Raw genomic sequence first — 15,810 nt, forward strand, 5'->3', positions numbered from 1 at the left:
TGCCTTTGCATAAGACTTTTACATCCGGATTCTCTGTAACAATTAGGCACCTAAATATTAGTGAAATGTCAAAATTCTTCCAAAGACTTAGGACTTTAAGTCCCTTGTGCCTCCTCTCCCTCTCACATCTGTATGTCTTTGGTTAAAGATGTCTACAGAGAGATGCAGCTCATGGACCCAGACTACATGTTCCAGTTGAATTCTGGTTTGGATTTTCTGTGACAAGATTTAGCCTTGTATGTTCCTAACACCTAGGACATCTTTGCATTTTCTCCTTGGGCCTTTGTGAAAGTTAGAGCAACCATTAGTAATTTTCAATAGTCATAACGGGTTTAATAGGGTAATGGCATGACCTAATCAAATAAACTCTACACAGGGGGAATCTTCCAAAGGCCGAGAAGCTAGAATGGGATTTATTTTGTTCTGATGGATTACAAAAAATGGTCCCAGCAAAAGAGATGATGAAACCTCTGTCTGCAGAGGGATTAAATTAACTTAATGGACATGCAAACTGAATATGCAGAGATACTTGCACTCCTTTCTGAAATGTGGAAAACTGATGATCTTGGAAACGATCCTATCATTTGGAGCATATAACAACCAGCTGAATTGTTTTGGTGCAGAGTGCAGCTGCAGACTTCTTTATGAGATTTATTTTGCCTAAAATCTGACTATGGAAGATTATTTTCAGTGCAAAACTAAGGCAGTGGAGTACAATAAACATTCACAATTTACTTTTTACGGTTTATGCTTTGGCTCTTAATATTGTAATGTCTGAAATGAGATTAAATTAGGTGCTGGACAGAAGAGAAAAATGGGTTAAGTGTTTAGATAGGCTAAGGGAACAGTGCAGCATCTCATTTAGCAAGAAGGGAATTACTACTGTCATTAATAATGTATACCTAAGCATTAGCATAATGTTCTGTTATTTACCTGCTCCACTCATTGTGAAAATTACTTTAGAAGTCACCCTTGATTTTCTTCGCTTGTGCAAGCACATTGTGCCTTGTCATGACTCACATCCTTTCCTCCAAATTCTTCTCTGAATATTTTGTTTTGTAGAACAAGAAACCTGCTACAGTTCATGTAAATAAACCTTTGCTTTGCACATAGGCATGTTTATTCAAAAAGAAACAAAGCAAGGCTGAAGGGAATATGTCTAAGACAAAGAAAGCTACAGGTGACATTAGCAACACATTTTCAGAGACCTTGAGAAATCAGGAATTATTTGTTGGTATCTTTATGTCTTAAAAGGAAACAACCTACCTAAACACTCTAGACTCACCTTTGCATTATTATAGTTAACATTATTACAGAAGTCCTCCTTAGAAAAAAAAATAAGATGGTAACCCACATACCTAAGGCCAAAGATGATGAATCTTCTGCCGAGGTACTTTTGGACCAGTTCAGGAAGAAGCTGAGTACAAGCTCATTCTGAAAGAGAATAAAAATACTGCAGGTAGTACCATATGTTGTGCTTTGTTCCTTAAATTATTCCCCTCCAAGAAAATTGCTGGCAATTTTTCAATGTATATACTAGAATTAGCAATAAAATGGAGCCTTTCCCCTATGGTTATGGGCAAGGAACTCAGGGAATGACTTCTGCTCAGGCCTTGGGGAGATGACGGTGCCCCTTTCCACTGTCTCAAGGATGCTGCATTGGTGTCTACCTGGGCCCTTTCTGTCAACATGCTCCAGACAGCAGTGTGCTGTGTGGGCCACAGAGTTTCACTCCTGTTTAATGTATGGAGCTGGAGATTTGCATTTGCAGCTGCAGCTACTTTTACAGAGCAGTCCATTTGTGAAACAAATGCAGGAGACCATTTTATGCTGTGTAGTCAGCACAAAACTTGCCCTTGGCACGGGATGACCCCAAGCCTCCGACCTCGTGTGTGCCTCCCTGAGGCTCAGCAATTGTGTAAACCCCCCTCACATGGCAGCTTAATGGACACTTACACTGAAAAGCTCCATACAGAGTTAAATCCTACCAGAAAACCATGGAGAGTGAAAAGTATGATCATATTTCACCATCCTGTTTAAAAGAGTAATCCACCTAATGTACTGCACTGTAACTTTTATTTTTATGTACTGACCTGTGCTGCTCTAGTGAACATAGACAACAGGTAGTTGCATTCAGCTGTAGGGAATTAAAACAATAAACCAAATCCCCAGATTTGAGTATTGTGCAAGGCAATAAAAACGTGAATTCTGAAATGGACTCTTGTGACTTTGAATCAAAGGTGGACAGTAATTGCATTTTATTAGCTTTTCCATAAAGCCATGTATCAGAATGGCCACTCTTCAGGATGGTTAGAACTGCTGTTCATGCTGATGTTACTTGGACTGACACTGTAACGAATGGGTAGAACAAGAGACTTTTCATATTCTAGCACTAAAATGTCACTATTGTTTTCTTCCAGTCTGTGGAAAATAATGTGCCTCTTATCGGCAAGATGTACTTCATGTAGCATTTGTGTTGTTTCTATTCAACAAGACGTGGTGTAACTTGTGCAAAGAAAAAAAAAAGAAAAGGAAGAGGGTAGTGGCAAATGCAGCTAGTGAGGAATTAACATGTGGTTACAGCAGACAGAGGAACAAGATGTGTATGTACATTGTAGAGATTAGATTTAGCAATCTGAATTTAGTTTAACAGGTGCCCTTTCATTTTTCATTCTACTGTTTGGAGTTTTTCCTCCCACACTGATGTTTCTTTAAAACAAAAATCAGGAGCAAAAATGGAGAAACAAACAGAATTGTTTTCCTTGAATTGAATGACAAATCTTTAAGCTATTGTCTCGGTTTGAGGGGAAGAAAAACCAAAATGTTTTACCCACAAGCAGGGGAGGGGCCTCCTCCACGATAATCACACCACTCTTTATCAAATTTAAGAAAAGGAATTTTAATACAAGAAGGATAACTGCTATATGTAAACAGACTAGTGCAACCCACTTCCCCAACACCACAAGAGAAAGAAAAAAACAAAACAACAACAAAACCCAGCAGGTTTTTTTCTCCGGGAGAAAAGGTTATACTTAAGTGTCCATGTCACAGCCCGGCTGGCTGCAGAGTGAGTTTCAGTCCCTCTCCAGCGAGACAGACGAGCAGTGAGCTTTCAGATGGACTCAGTCTCTTCCCCCTGTGTTCCCCGTACAAGAAGCAGAAAGGTACGAGCAACCAGAAGCAAATCCAAGGCAGGCACCAGCAGCAGCGCGGCACGAAAAAGTAGTCCGGGGTAGGCAGCAGCGAGACAGCCAGGAAAACCCCAGCAGTAACCAGCAGGGCAGCTGCCTCCTTGGAGCCCCCACTCCCCCGTTCCGCCGAGCCAAGACTGGGAAGAATATCAAAAAAAAAAAACCAAAAGAGACAAACCTGCCCCCACCCGAGCGATCAACAGTTAACTGCTTCTTTTGTTAACCACTGGCCTGGGCAGTTAAGTGGCAGGGGAGAGAATTTACATAATAATCCCAAAATACAACAGCTATTAGCAGTGGACTGCCAATACACCTGCCCATACGAGCATGACTAATTATTCTCTCATCTGAAGACAGCTTACAGGGGAAAGCCCATACACCTGCTTCAGTTTCCAGTAGCTTTAAATGGGCAAGTTATTCCCTGTGGGACCTTCATTCACTCTTTCAGCACAAGTCCCACGTGTAGGAAATCTCCAGGGCTGAGTATATTTTTGGCAGCTCAGCCTTTATTTGACAGCATGAAAATTAGCAGAGACTCAAGTAGCCCTTCAAGTTCAAAAATCTTGAGAGAAGTGAGCAGGAGTTGGAAAGAAAGACACACAAACTGACTTGAAAGAGAATTAAAAAAAATCCACACTGAGCAACATGGTGCTCTTTCTGCTTTTTCTACACCTACTCTTTCTGCAATAAATGGAAATACATGAACTGAGTGGTTTGTAAATAGGAGGTGAAAAGATTGTTTCAGACAATAGTGACAAAATCTCATTCTAAAGGAGACAATACTCTGAAAATAAATGATATTTGGTTTAAGTACAGAAGTGGAGTTCAGGGATATCTTACAACAGGCATGAACAAGACAGGCATGTGCACTGCTGGTGCTACAGCACTGACTGCAAAGTCTTTCCAACCTGTGTATCCATCACACTCAACAGGTACTGAAGTCTGGGGGGCAGCAGCAAGGCTAATGCTCGCAAAAGGAATGCAAAATCCAAATGGAACTGGTCCTGTGGCAGGGGTAGATGAACCAGGCTGTGCGGGGCTAAGTGGTTCAAAAGCAATGAGGGAGATGTCTCCTATGTGTTTGGGGAGAGAAGCATTTTACACACTATTTTTCGTAAGACAGCAACTTCCCCCTGAACTGTGCTATCTGCCTGCTGCAGGACTCCACCATTTAGATTTCCATCTGCAAAGCATAGACCACCAAAGCACACACTGAACTTTTAGGTGATTCCTAAATCTGTGGACCTTGATCAGTTGGACCTCAGGTAATGGGACCATACATGCTTACAATTAAACATGCATCGAATTACAGTGTTAAAAAGAAACAGGTATCTCAGAGCTTTGAACACATGTATGACCAAAAGCACACTGCAACCAGAGGATAGAGTCCATGTCTAAACAAGCAATTGTTTCCAGAAAGATGTGACCCTTGGTGGGAATCTTACAGACCCTGTGATGGTCTTGGCAGATAGACAGATGCTGAGGATGACCACAAGCATGCAATTACCCTTTCAGCCCCTGGAATTCTTACCTTTAAATCAGCAAATGGAAATTTCCTACAATTCCGCACACTTATGGATTCTTAGAAAAGACTCCTATTATTTGTCTAACCATTCTTACCTAAGAAGACAGTCTTTAATAGGTAATGTTGATATTTTGCAGGTCACTCAATAGCATTAAACCTAGAGGGGAGCAGCCAGGTACATATGGCCAGCCTGGCTAAAACTCAGCACATCACCTTTTTTCAGTCACTAAACTCAAAAGGGACAAATTCTACCTCTACTTACAGAAGGATACAACTGAAATAAAAACTTTGAGTGGCATTAGGGGCGCTGGCACAGCCCTGCACCACTGTAGCACAGCAGAATTTGCCTACTGCTCTCCATCAGAGACTAACTAGAAAAGCACTCCTCTGGTAGTGAAACACAGCGAGATTTCAAACCAGATTTAATTTTGATAGAAAGAAAAGCAGCCTCCCCTCTGATTTCAGCTTTCTTTTCAACTGTGCTAGAGTGGATCTGGGGTCAGAGAACACCCATGTGCATGTTATACTTTAACAGGATGGAGAATCAGCAGGAAAGAAATAAACCAGAAAAAGCTGACCTTGGTGCAGCTCTTAAAACTTCAGGAAAGGACAGAGGAAAAGAAAGGCCTTTGAACCCTCCCCATTTTGGATCTGCTGGATGCCTTGCTGCAGCAGTACAGGGGTGGTGCAAGTTCAAGGGACCTGTATACCTTGGGGGCACTTTGTACCACCACATTCTGTTTCTCCACATGGGCAGTGTGGGAGTTATTTTCTCATCTCCGCAAATCCTAAGTACCGCCAGTGAATAAAACAGAAATGAAAAATGGGAAGCTCTTATCAAACTTGATTACTTTTACAGTGTAAAACATTACTCACTCTACAACAATGCTGTGGTCCTCATTTTTACTGTATGCTTGAAAATAAGTGAACATAATTTACAATCATTTCCATTTGCACCCTCATTAAAGCCCTTTTATACAGCCTATAAGTCACCATAAAGCTCTTTATAGAACCTATCCATACCTGAAACACTGTCACTATTTGCTTATCTGCTTGCATTAGATTTGTCTTTGCCCCCAAAGTTCTTAATTTGGATAGTTAGAAAATCTTTATAGACTCAAAATCCAAAAGACCTAGTTTTTAATTTAATGATTAGCCTACTTGGGCACCTGCACTGACTCTTAGTTTGCCAAATATTTCCACCATGATAAACAAACCCCCTCAAATAGCCAAACCCACTGAACTTGCACACAAAACCAATCTATGTGAAAGATATGGGACAAATACCATCAGTTTATTTAAGACTATGTAGTTTTGCAAGTCAGTATGCACATCTAGTGTCTGAGCTGTGTTATCAATAACTATGAAATACCCAGTTATTATAGTTATTATATCAACAACTATATAATATCCACAAATTAAATGCCACATCTCTTAAATTATGAGAGATGGGAAGATTATCCATACAATGTTACCAGCTGGCTGAGGGCACCACATGCACACAGTTGTGATATAAAACATTGCCTTAGGGTCAGTTTTAGATTTTTCACTTGCAATGCTCAAGCCACATGTAAGTTGTCTTTCCAAGATAAGCATGAAGACATTCAGCTTTGTGAATGCTGTAGTTTAGCACCAGGGCATAAAGCAGACTAAATTAATGGAGGCTTACCTTGCTTATGAGTCCCCAGGCAGTACATAACCCTCCTACAATACAGCCATAGAATGACAAGCCACTAGGGCAGCCCCAATTTATATTATGAGATTTGGGCTGCAATCTCCACCCAGCCTATCACTCAGCTGGAGCTGAGCGAAATAGAAGAATTTTCATAATCAGAACTTTGTCTGGACTAAAAAGTGCACTTAAGACTTGACTGAGGGAGGAATTTGAATATAATCTGATCCTTTCTTCATTTCTAGGACTTATGGTTACTTAATTGGTAGAACCAAGCATGTAGTCAGTCCTGTGTGGACTGGACTAAATTTTTCAGAGCTGACAATGGTGTGTAATCAATCAGGATAATGTGTTTACAGTGATAACAAGGGTATTTTATAATGAAATATAAGCTCTTCTCTCCATCTCAGACAATACTCCAGCGTTCTGTATTGCTACAATACAGCTACAATACAGTACAGGTACATTTCAGCATAAAGAAATGACTGTGGCAAGAAAGTGAAAGGAGCCTTGTTCCACAGGCATCTGTTCTTACTAGATTTCTTCACAAATTTATCAATTAATTATTTCTCCCTACACAGTTTTACTATATCATAGGAATGAAAGTTTGGTAATGCTTGAGAACAGACAACTCACTAAATGGTTTCAGCCAGATCCAGCAATGTGAGAAAAACAACAAATTTGACTGCAAAGTTGTCAGAGGCACAAAAAAAGACAAAATAATTGTATTTCTTTTTACCAAGAAGGCCTTCTAGCTTGCCTTTCTACTCAGGCTAAGCCAAGAAGACACCATGACACTTTTAAAAGAGCCGTACCAAAGTTAAAAGTAAAAATGAAGGGAATACAAAGGAAATTACCCACCGACTGGTCTCCTTGTTCTAAGTGGGTCAGAACACGTCAGTATTTTCTAAATTTCTCACATCTCCAGCAGGAGAAGCATATTGAAGTAAAAATAATGATTCAATGTTTATGGAGTATCAATAACTTTAAAGGTTATCATCATAGAATTGCAGGTTAGCTGCATGGTGGCAAAGCAAGATGATTTCCCACATGCAGTAGCACTTTACAGATGGGAACAATCTGCTCATTGCTCCATTTGTTATTTTGCCCTCCAAGTCCAGCACACCAGTAGCAGTGCAGCCCTTTTAGGCACACAATTGCTTTCTTCTCCTCGTGGTCCAGCACTGCAGGCTGTACTAGCCTGGAAATAGCTCCTCTGGTCTTGTTCAGAGCCACAACAATGTATGTTCCCAAGCAGGTCCATCCACAGGTACCTTCAAATCCCCTAGTTGTGGCCATGCCTCAGCAGCAATGTGCTGGGAGCATGTCCCCAGCTCCAAGGGTGTTGCAGGCCCATAAAGGGAGCATGGAGAGCATTAGGAAGCCCACTGCAAGGCAGCTGCTCTGGCTGATCACTAACCCATGCACAGACCAGGGAGTGGGAGGGAGAGCAGAGCTTCTGTGCAGGACCGGGAAACATTTTTATTACTATGCCAGAGCTTTAAGCAGTCTAATTTTTCAGCTGTAGATTAGGCTTCTACACAGCAGTGCTTGGCCCAAATTGAAAATCCTTGTACCTTCCAGCAGCCCAGAGCACAGCAGAAGATACCCAGCTTTACATTTCTAGGTCACTGGCTTATATCAGCTTTCCCTCAGCTGTGACCAAAAGGCGCTAATGTAAAATAAACCACGACCCTAGTGTGAGTGACATAAAGGAATCACAGAAATGTCAGGACTGGAAGGGACCTCTGGAGATTATCTAGGCCAACTCCCCCTGCCAAGGCAGGGTCACCTAGAACAGGTGACACAGGAATGTGTCCAGGCGGGTTTGGGATGTCTCCAGGGAGGGAGACTACACAATCTCCCTGGGCAACCTGTTCCAGTGCTCTGTCACCCTCAGTGTAAAGACATTCTTCCTCATGTTGAGGTGAAATTTCTTGTATTTTAATTGCACACCAATCAAACCAAACTTTGGCAAGTTCAGTCAAGGGAGCCAAGCCCACAGCTCAGCTGTTCATACCAAATTAGGTGTAACTCTATGAGACAAATAGTTTATATCCTCTTTGGAAATCTTCTCAGTTTCAACTCAGGGCTCAGAATTTATATTCATATTAATAAGAAAACTTCTGTGTATTTTGCATATGGACAGTTTCCTCTTCAATCTCCATTACACAGTCACAGCTGTATAGTTAGGCAGCAAACATTTTTCTCTTCCTGCAAGATGTTTGAAATTTTGGAGAACAATCATGCCGTCATATACTCTTTTGGTATCCTAGACTGTCTATGCTATTAAACCAAAGCAGCCCCAGTTTGAGCTATGGCCCTAACACCACAGGCCATGACCTGGCTTACCTGGCAGAGGCCCAAGCTCTGCTAGAGGATGTGCCGAAAGCGAAACGTAGGGTGAACACATGAGCTCGTGCCCTCTTGCTTGAATTTACTGGCCCCTATAGAAGCCTGGGATCTAATGTAAACCACCATTTTCCTGCCTGACAGCTTTCTTGACAACAGCTGATCACTGGAGGATGCTCCTTTCTCCCAGTCCCTGATGTCACTGACAGTAATTGTCCATTCAACTTCTGAAGTGATGCAACACCAGGACTTAACAGCTTCCCAGGGTGCTGCTCTCAGCCCTGGCTTTTACGATGCTGAGGTGCCTATGGCTTTGTCCTGGCCCAGACAGTGAAAAGGCAATGTTTGTTACCATTTCAATTTTCCATTTTTAAACAGGAGAAGAACGTCAAATCTCAGAAAGCAGTAATGAATGAAAAATGAGAAAACATCAATTTTAATAGACATGATGTATCTGATAATATTGAAACATTCTGGATTTGGTCTTATGTTTGCAAAACAGTTTCTTCTACATGCTAACTACATTTTGAAATGGGTTTTTCTGGGATGAAAGAATGGAACTTTTCATTTAACAACTGTCCAAGTCAGACTTTTCAATATTTCAGAGCTTACTCCTTTTTTAGACATTACTTTCCTCAGAACCTACTCCATTCTGTCAAAAATTCAGTGAATCACTACTTTTTGATGCCAGCAAAAGGAAGAAAAGTTTTTTCTGAAAAATGCCCTGTCAGGTCTAATAAACTATTTCTCACTCTCACTTGTCTTTCTCTTAGGTTTTGATGAATGCTGCAATGGCTCCATCCCAAAACAGCTGTATTAGAAGATGTGTCCTTTATGTAATTTTTTAATCTTTCCCAAGTGAGGCAATGGAAGAATTCCTGAATCTTCTAGTACAATGCCATATGCAAATTAAAAAAAAATACTAGAAATGCTCACATTAGCCAGTTTCCTGGAGCCACTTAATAGCTGCTTCAGATAGAGATTCAAATCCTTCACTCTTTTATGTTCAAGATCCGTAAAAGGTAAATGCCATGAGTGGGGAAACCTGCAAAATGAGAATATTTGTAAGCATAACTCTTGTACTGTATTTGCTGAAAATATTTCCAGCTCTGTTCAACAGAAGAAAGTGAAGACTTTTGCAGGTAGAGCAAGGGATGAGTACAGGGTCCAGAGGATAATTTATCCTCTCACTCTGGTTCTTCTAATAAATTGCTGATATTTTTCTTCATCCTGTAGCATTTTTCCCAACGAAATAATTAATTAAAACCCAATTAAATAAATAAAATGTAAAAGCAGCTACTGTCATTTTATAATCTAAATAATTGGCCCTTTATGAAAATAGGAAAGCACTGCTCTCCCCATTTTTTGCACAACAGATCTCTGATCTCAGCCCAGGGCTCATGTTACACACACTCTTACAACAGAATATTGAGTACCAAAAAGACTTACAGAAACAATGTGACATTTGATGAATATATCATTGCTTGCATTTTTACCTCAGCTATTTAGAGGGTAGATAAGTTTTTCAGAGGAGGTCCCTGATCCCATATGTAATTTCAGGTACCAGCATAATAAAAGCAATATATGAAAACAAATGATCATCATACTAAAAAATCAATCCCAACAAAAGCGATGACAATAATAATAGTAAAAGTAATGGTCTTGCTGAATTTTTATTAAGATTAATTTAATTTCAGTTTAGTAAATAAATCACATATGCATAGAATGGCCTTATGTCAATTTTCAAATGCTTTGGTGGTTATAAATGTCAAAGCCTCATATTTTTTTACTTGAATCATCTTTGCATTTTAGAGACAATGCACAATAGATCAGTCAAAAGGTTAGATTTTTAACAATACACATAATCAATTTATGTTAACCTTGCCCTCACAAAGGGTATTTATCTCTCAGGTTGAAGGAGCATTAGAAAAGCTATCTGTGCTAATTGCACATAGTGAGCTTTGTGGTATGGATTGCTAATAGTAGGATTCATAATTAACATTATGCTTTATGTCCTCTAATGTATGTGGTAAAGTTAGAAGTTTTGATCTGGTTATATTTCATGTTCCACTACTCCCACTGGAAATTGTCAACTGTGTCTTGTTTAAAAACCTCTCTTTTTTATGCTACAACCTTGTTTATCCACTAGACCTCAAGAGGCATCTGAAGGTTTCAGACAAATGACTAAGGAGCTGTCTAGCATGTGATACATTGGAAAGGGACACTTGAGCAGCCTTTTGAAAGGAAAAACTCAGTGCTGGTATAACTTAGTTTGCAATTAAAACAGTGAGGGACTAGGATGACAGCAGTGTACTGGCTGTCTGTATGACCTTTTGATTACTTCTTCCCATGGCACTGAAACACCAGGGCTCAGTGAGGGGCTGCACAGATGAATAGCAGGAGGCTACTCTTGCCTTGCAGAATTGCAGGGGCAGGACACATAAAGAGAGAGGGAAGTGATATGACCCAAGATCATGACATACATGAACTGTGCAGATAAAAATAGAGCCCAGGTCATCTGACACACACAGATAGCCTGTGAATGTTCTGGGTTCCTTTGGGGCACAAAGGGGCTTCTTTCAAGGGATGGTAGGGAGGAGCTGTTTGGAAGTGTCTTAAAATGAATTGGACCATGTAGCACAAAGAGAGGGCTCTGGCTGTAAAATGCAGGCCCTCAGAAGATGCACCCTCAGCACAGTGGCCAGAGGACAGAGTGCTGATTGATAGCACCAATAACTGCTAGGGTGAAGGACAATATGAACCTTTTGGTGGCACTGAGCCCTTCTCTAGAAGGCCTTCACACTTTCGGTGAATTGCATCTGTGGCTAAAACTGGCTTTGCCCTTGTGAGTGCACTTGTGTTAGAAGAGGTGAACTTCCCAACCTGATACTCAGCTTTGCATCCACCTTAAATGGATCAGAAAAACATAAACTTCTACTGTGTGCACATGACCTGCACTGCTGATTCCATCACCTACTTGCTGGCTTGAATATTGCTCTGTGTACAAATTGTGTCACTTAAATGCTTCCTTGGGTGAAAAGATTTTTGGCCTTTTACAAAGCAATAATTAAACACAATTAATACTTCCTCTGAAACCAAATAAGAAGGAAGGTGCTAGAATTCAAGGGCTTGGTTGGGGCAGCTGTGCTTTGACTTGTAAATATGGGGCAAACGTTCAAATGTCAATAGCAAAATTTCAGATTCTGAGAACTCTGAGCTTTTGCCATTAGTTTCTTGCAGCATAGTTTGTATTCAGCACTTATATGAGGCACTCTCATATTGCATTGTTTACTCCTAATGAGACATGAATGCATAAAATTTCATAGAAATAATACAAAGCAGAAGCCAAGTCCTTCCTGATAGCAGTTCCAATTATTCTAGTAATATTAAACATTTTACTTTTTAAATCATACATTTTTAAACTGATTTAGTGGTTACATTGTGGAACAAGGATTTTTCTTTCCTTTGAAGCATCTGGCATCAGACAGAGCTGGAGCTTGGTAACACACAGACAGACTAATGGTCTGATATGGTATGGCAATTTCAGTAATAATAACAATTTCCTATAAAGAAATTTAGTTTTTTATTATTAGGATAAAATCTGGGATACATGAAAAGCCTCAAATTAATGAACTTCTGCTCAAAAACAGCCCAAAACCTTAACATTAAAAAACATGGCTATCAAGAAATATCATAAAATGAATTGCTTTTAACACAATCTTGGGGAAAGATCATGCAGTGACAGGTTACTGCTGGGACTGAATTATGACAATAAAGCCCTGGTGCTCTCAGGGACAGCCTCAGTATGTGCAGATTAACCCACTGTGAGTTCTGAAATGCTCTTTGTGAGAATGTTGTGTGGGATTTTATTAAAGGTAGGTTTATCTATAAAATGGGTAGTACCTCTCTTGAAATTCACTACAGGGTTTCTGAGGTCTATGCCTTTCTATGGAGAAATGTGTTTTCTTTCAAAATGCTCTGCTCACCACAGGAAAAAATCATAAACAGGCACTTGCTAAGTATCTTATTTTAAAACTTAATGGTTGGTGTGCAAATATCCCCAAATCAAAATCATTATTCAAGCACTTGCAGTATTTGTTTAGTGAAATTTCGATTTTCCCCAGCTGCTGCAAACCAGTTCATGTGAGCCAGCCATAATGAATCAAATTGGAGTCAATAAAATCCCCTCAGGTAGAGAAAGATTCTTTAGAATAGACTAATATAAATCCATTTAACTGAATGTTTCTCACAAGCCTGAGGGAATATAAAATTTGGATCTGAAATTTTTGGACCTTAATTCAAAACCATGTTGTTTGTGGCTATGTACTTCAGGTCAAATTTCAAAGACCTTTATATTTTTCAAGCTTATCACTTGAACCTCAACTTGCTTCAAGTCAAATGCTTGCTTTTTAGGCCAAACTTATGTTTTATTGTAGATACAGCCTGAGGAAGGGCTTGAACCAGGTGAGTCAGCATGGCTGTTTAGACAGGACTACTTTGCTCTCAGTGGGGGACTCAGTATAATGTATAGGATATTTGTAGAAAAAATAACTCCACTTGTATTACTAAAGCCTTGGACCATCATTACATAAGGACAAGCTGGTTTATGTAAGACAGGAATAAACCATAGGACTCACTGTCCCAGGAAATTGTGAAGAAATAAGATTCCGGAAATGAAAAGCAGGAATAGACATGCACATGAATAAAAGTAATATTCAGAATTATTGAAACTAATGACAGCATATTTTTCAAAAGATTTTAAACTGAATGATGTGAAGCACAAAATATTGGGTTTTGAGGGCAGAACAGTACATAAGACTATTATGTATTTGTCAGCGAACGAATATGTCCATCTTTTTGGAAGCAGGTTGTTCATGCCTGCCGGTGTCAGAGCTTGGCTTGTTTCTGTTTTGATCCAGTGTAAACATTCCTGCACTGCTTTAGTATATGGATTTTGCTGTGAGTTTTGTTAAGCATCATAAAGAAAATAAAAATTGTTAAAGGTCTTATTGTGCCTTGAATGAAGTCAGCAACACTTACCCCTTGATTTCAGTAATAGTTTTGTCAGGCCCAAGCTGTTCTCCCTTTTCTTCTCCCATTAAAAAAAGGAACAATAAAATATATAAAAGCTAGACTGTCACAGTGGTGTATGATTCAATTTCTTCTGGGGCTGAATAGAAGGCTTGACAGAGTATGTCGCATTGCCTTTGTGTTTCTAAAAATATGTCTGCTGTGCATATTCTCACAGATTTATCTGAGCACAGAGAGAACCACTTAACAGCAGAATAACATTCACTAATACGCTGCCTTACTCTGGGAGGGCATGAGATGGAAATTGCTTCTGGAGATGGCTGTGAAGTTTGGAGAACTGGTCGAACGATTTTTCCACGAAAGTGACCACATTGCAGGTTTGTACCACCTGGACTAGATATATCTGTGTTGGGGAAAAGGGAGAAGCAGAAAAGAGAAATGATCATAGAGGTACATTAAAAAAACTTACGAGAGAAAATATAGGGTGATTTCAACAAAGAAAACCCTGCCTTTAATGTAGTGCCAAGTGCCAGAGAATTCACTCTGTAATTCATAGTCTTTGCTGCACAGAAAGAAAAACTTGCCTGGATAGAATACAATTCAAACACTGAAAGATCACGGCAGTTTGTGAAAACTAATAGTGCACCATTAAAGCATCACATAACAGCCTCAAATTTCTATTAGGCTTCCTAATTTTGTGCCATGCTTTCCTTCTGGATGCTTTAATTAGCTCTTGATTTATTTTTCACTATAGGGCATGAACTGTTCTCCTTAATGGCTCCCTGCAAATATCTGTCTGCCTGGTGTTCTTTCTCCCTGGTAGCTCATTGCTTATGGCACTGCTGTTCATCCCATGATCCTTTTAATGTGGCACAAGCACATCTTCTCTAAAGGAAGAGGGAGAGTATATAAGCTCTCAGAAGAGTCACTAAAGATCAAGGCAAATGAGGGCAAGCAAAGAACATAATACATACAGATTCAGGCTTTTTACTGAATCCCAAAATGGTGGCTCTTGCGATTGACTTCTCTGTGTCCAGCATCATCCACTCCTGGGGCACAGTCTCAGGAGCTGGAGTCTTTGCAGGGCCCGTCACTGACATCTGTACAAGCGTGTGGATCAAGTTATTCAGTTTAACAGGAAAGCACTCCAAACTTTCCCTTATTTTCCTGAAGAACAAACAGTAAAGGCGATTTATGCATCAGATTTGTTTCCATTTCTTGATCCCTATTTTCACGGATGTAAGACCAAAAAATCCCAAATTCTAAAGCCTACCTCACACAAACTCATATTCACATAAACACCAGCCACTGCTATTTGCAGCAATGTAGCACATCTGGCCCAGAGCTCTACTGCTTAAAGGAGTAAATAGAGACAAGCAGAAGATTTCCATGTATGTTTTGAGGCGTTCCAGAGCTGAACAACAAGTGTTCTTTTTGACAAGTAGGAGAAAATGCACCAGTTGTTATTAGATTTATTTTTGGTTGCACTAACCTCACATGGGCTTACATGTGTTTGCACAAGGCTCTTGGATTCAATTTGTGATTTAGCTGTGCATGATGTGTTGCTAAATCCTCTACCCAGCTCTTAAAAGCTCTATTCCTTTGCAACTGCTTAAGATGAATTTAAAAAAAAAGAAAGAGATAGAGAGAAATTTTCTCCCAGTATCTCCCTCCATCTCATCCCTGTGCAAGGAGAGCGAGAACATCCTTCAAGTTTCTTGTAGTTTTAAGATCCTTCATCAGATAAAACACAATAGATAAAAACAATCTAGATATACATGGAGATATGTACTGTAAATGTGTTTTAAAGCCAAAATGAACTGACTTGAGAAATAACACTGCAAGATAATCACAGGACTTGAAGAGGAAGATGTAGTTCTCATTAGAAAACGCTTGCCCTCTTGAATTCAATTGCTAATTGAATTGTTAAGACCTATTAACTTGTGACAATAATTTTTTTTTCTGTTTCCCTGCTTATTTCTTCAGCTTTCTGAAGATATTCAAGATAGGTTCTGATGTTATAGAACAAGAATCCATTA

The 15,810-nt window shown here is 39.7% G+C and overlaps 1 protein-coding gene across 1 annotated transcript in view; it reads right to left on the reverse strand.

Annotated features, from left to right (window-relative positions):
- PIK3C2G (phosphatidylinositol-4-phosphate 3-kinase catalytic subunit type 2 gamma) overlaps positions 1-15,810 on the reverse strand; it is a 209,587-nt gene that overhangs the window by 32,132 nt on the left and 161,645 nt on the right. The window contains exons 27-30 of the mRNA XM_071551366.1: positions 14,746-14,938; positions 14,053-14,174; positions 9,677-9,785; positions 1,359-1,434 (exon numbers count right to left, since the gene is read on the reverse strand). Of these exons, the coding sequence (XP_071407467.1) occupies positions 1,359-1,434; positions 9,677-9,785; positions 14,053-14,174; positions 14,746-14,938 (500 nt within the window). The remainder of the gene's footprint in view (positions 1-1,358; positions 1,435-9,676; positions 9,786-14,052; positions 14,175-14,745; positions 14,939-15,810) is intronic.

This window comes from Pithys albifrons, chromosome 3, assembly GCF_047495875.1.
Source record: "Pithys albifrons albifrons isolate INPA30051 chromosome 3, PitAlb_v1, whole genome shotgun sequence".
In the NCBI taxonomy this organism is placed as follows: domain Eukaryota; kingdom Metazoa; phylum Chordata; class Aves; order Passeriformes; family Thamnophilidae; genus Pithys; species Pithys albifrons.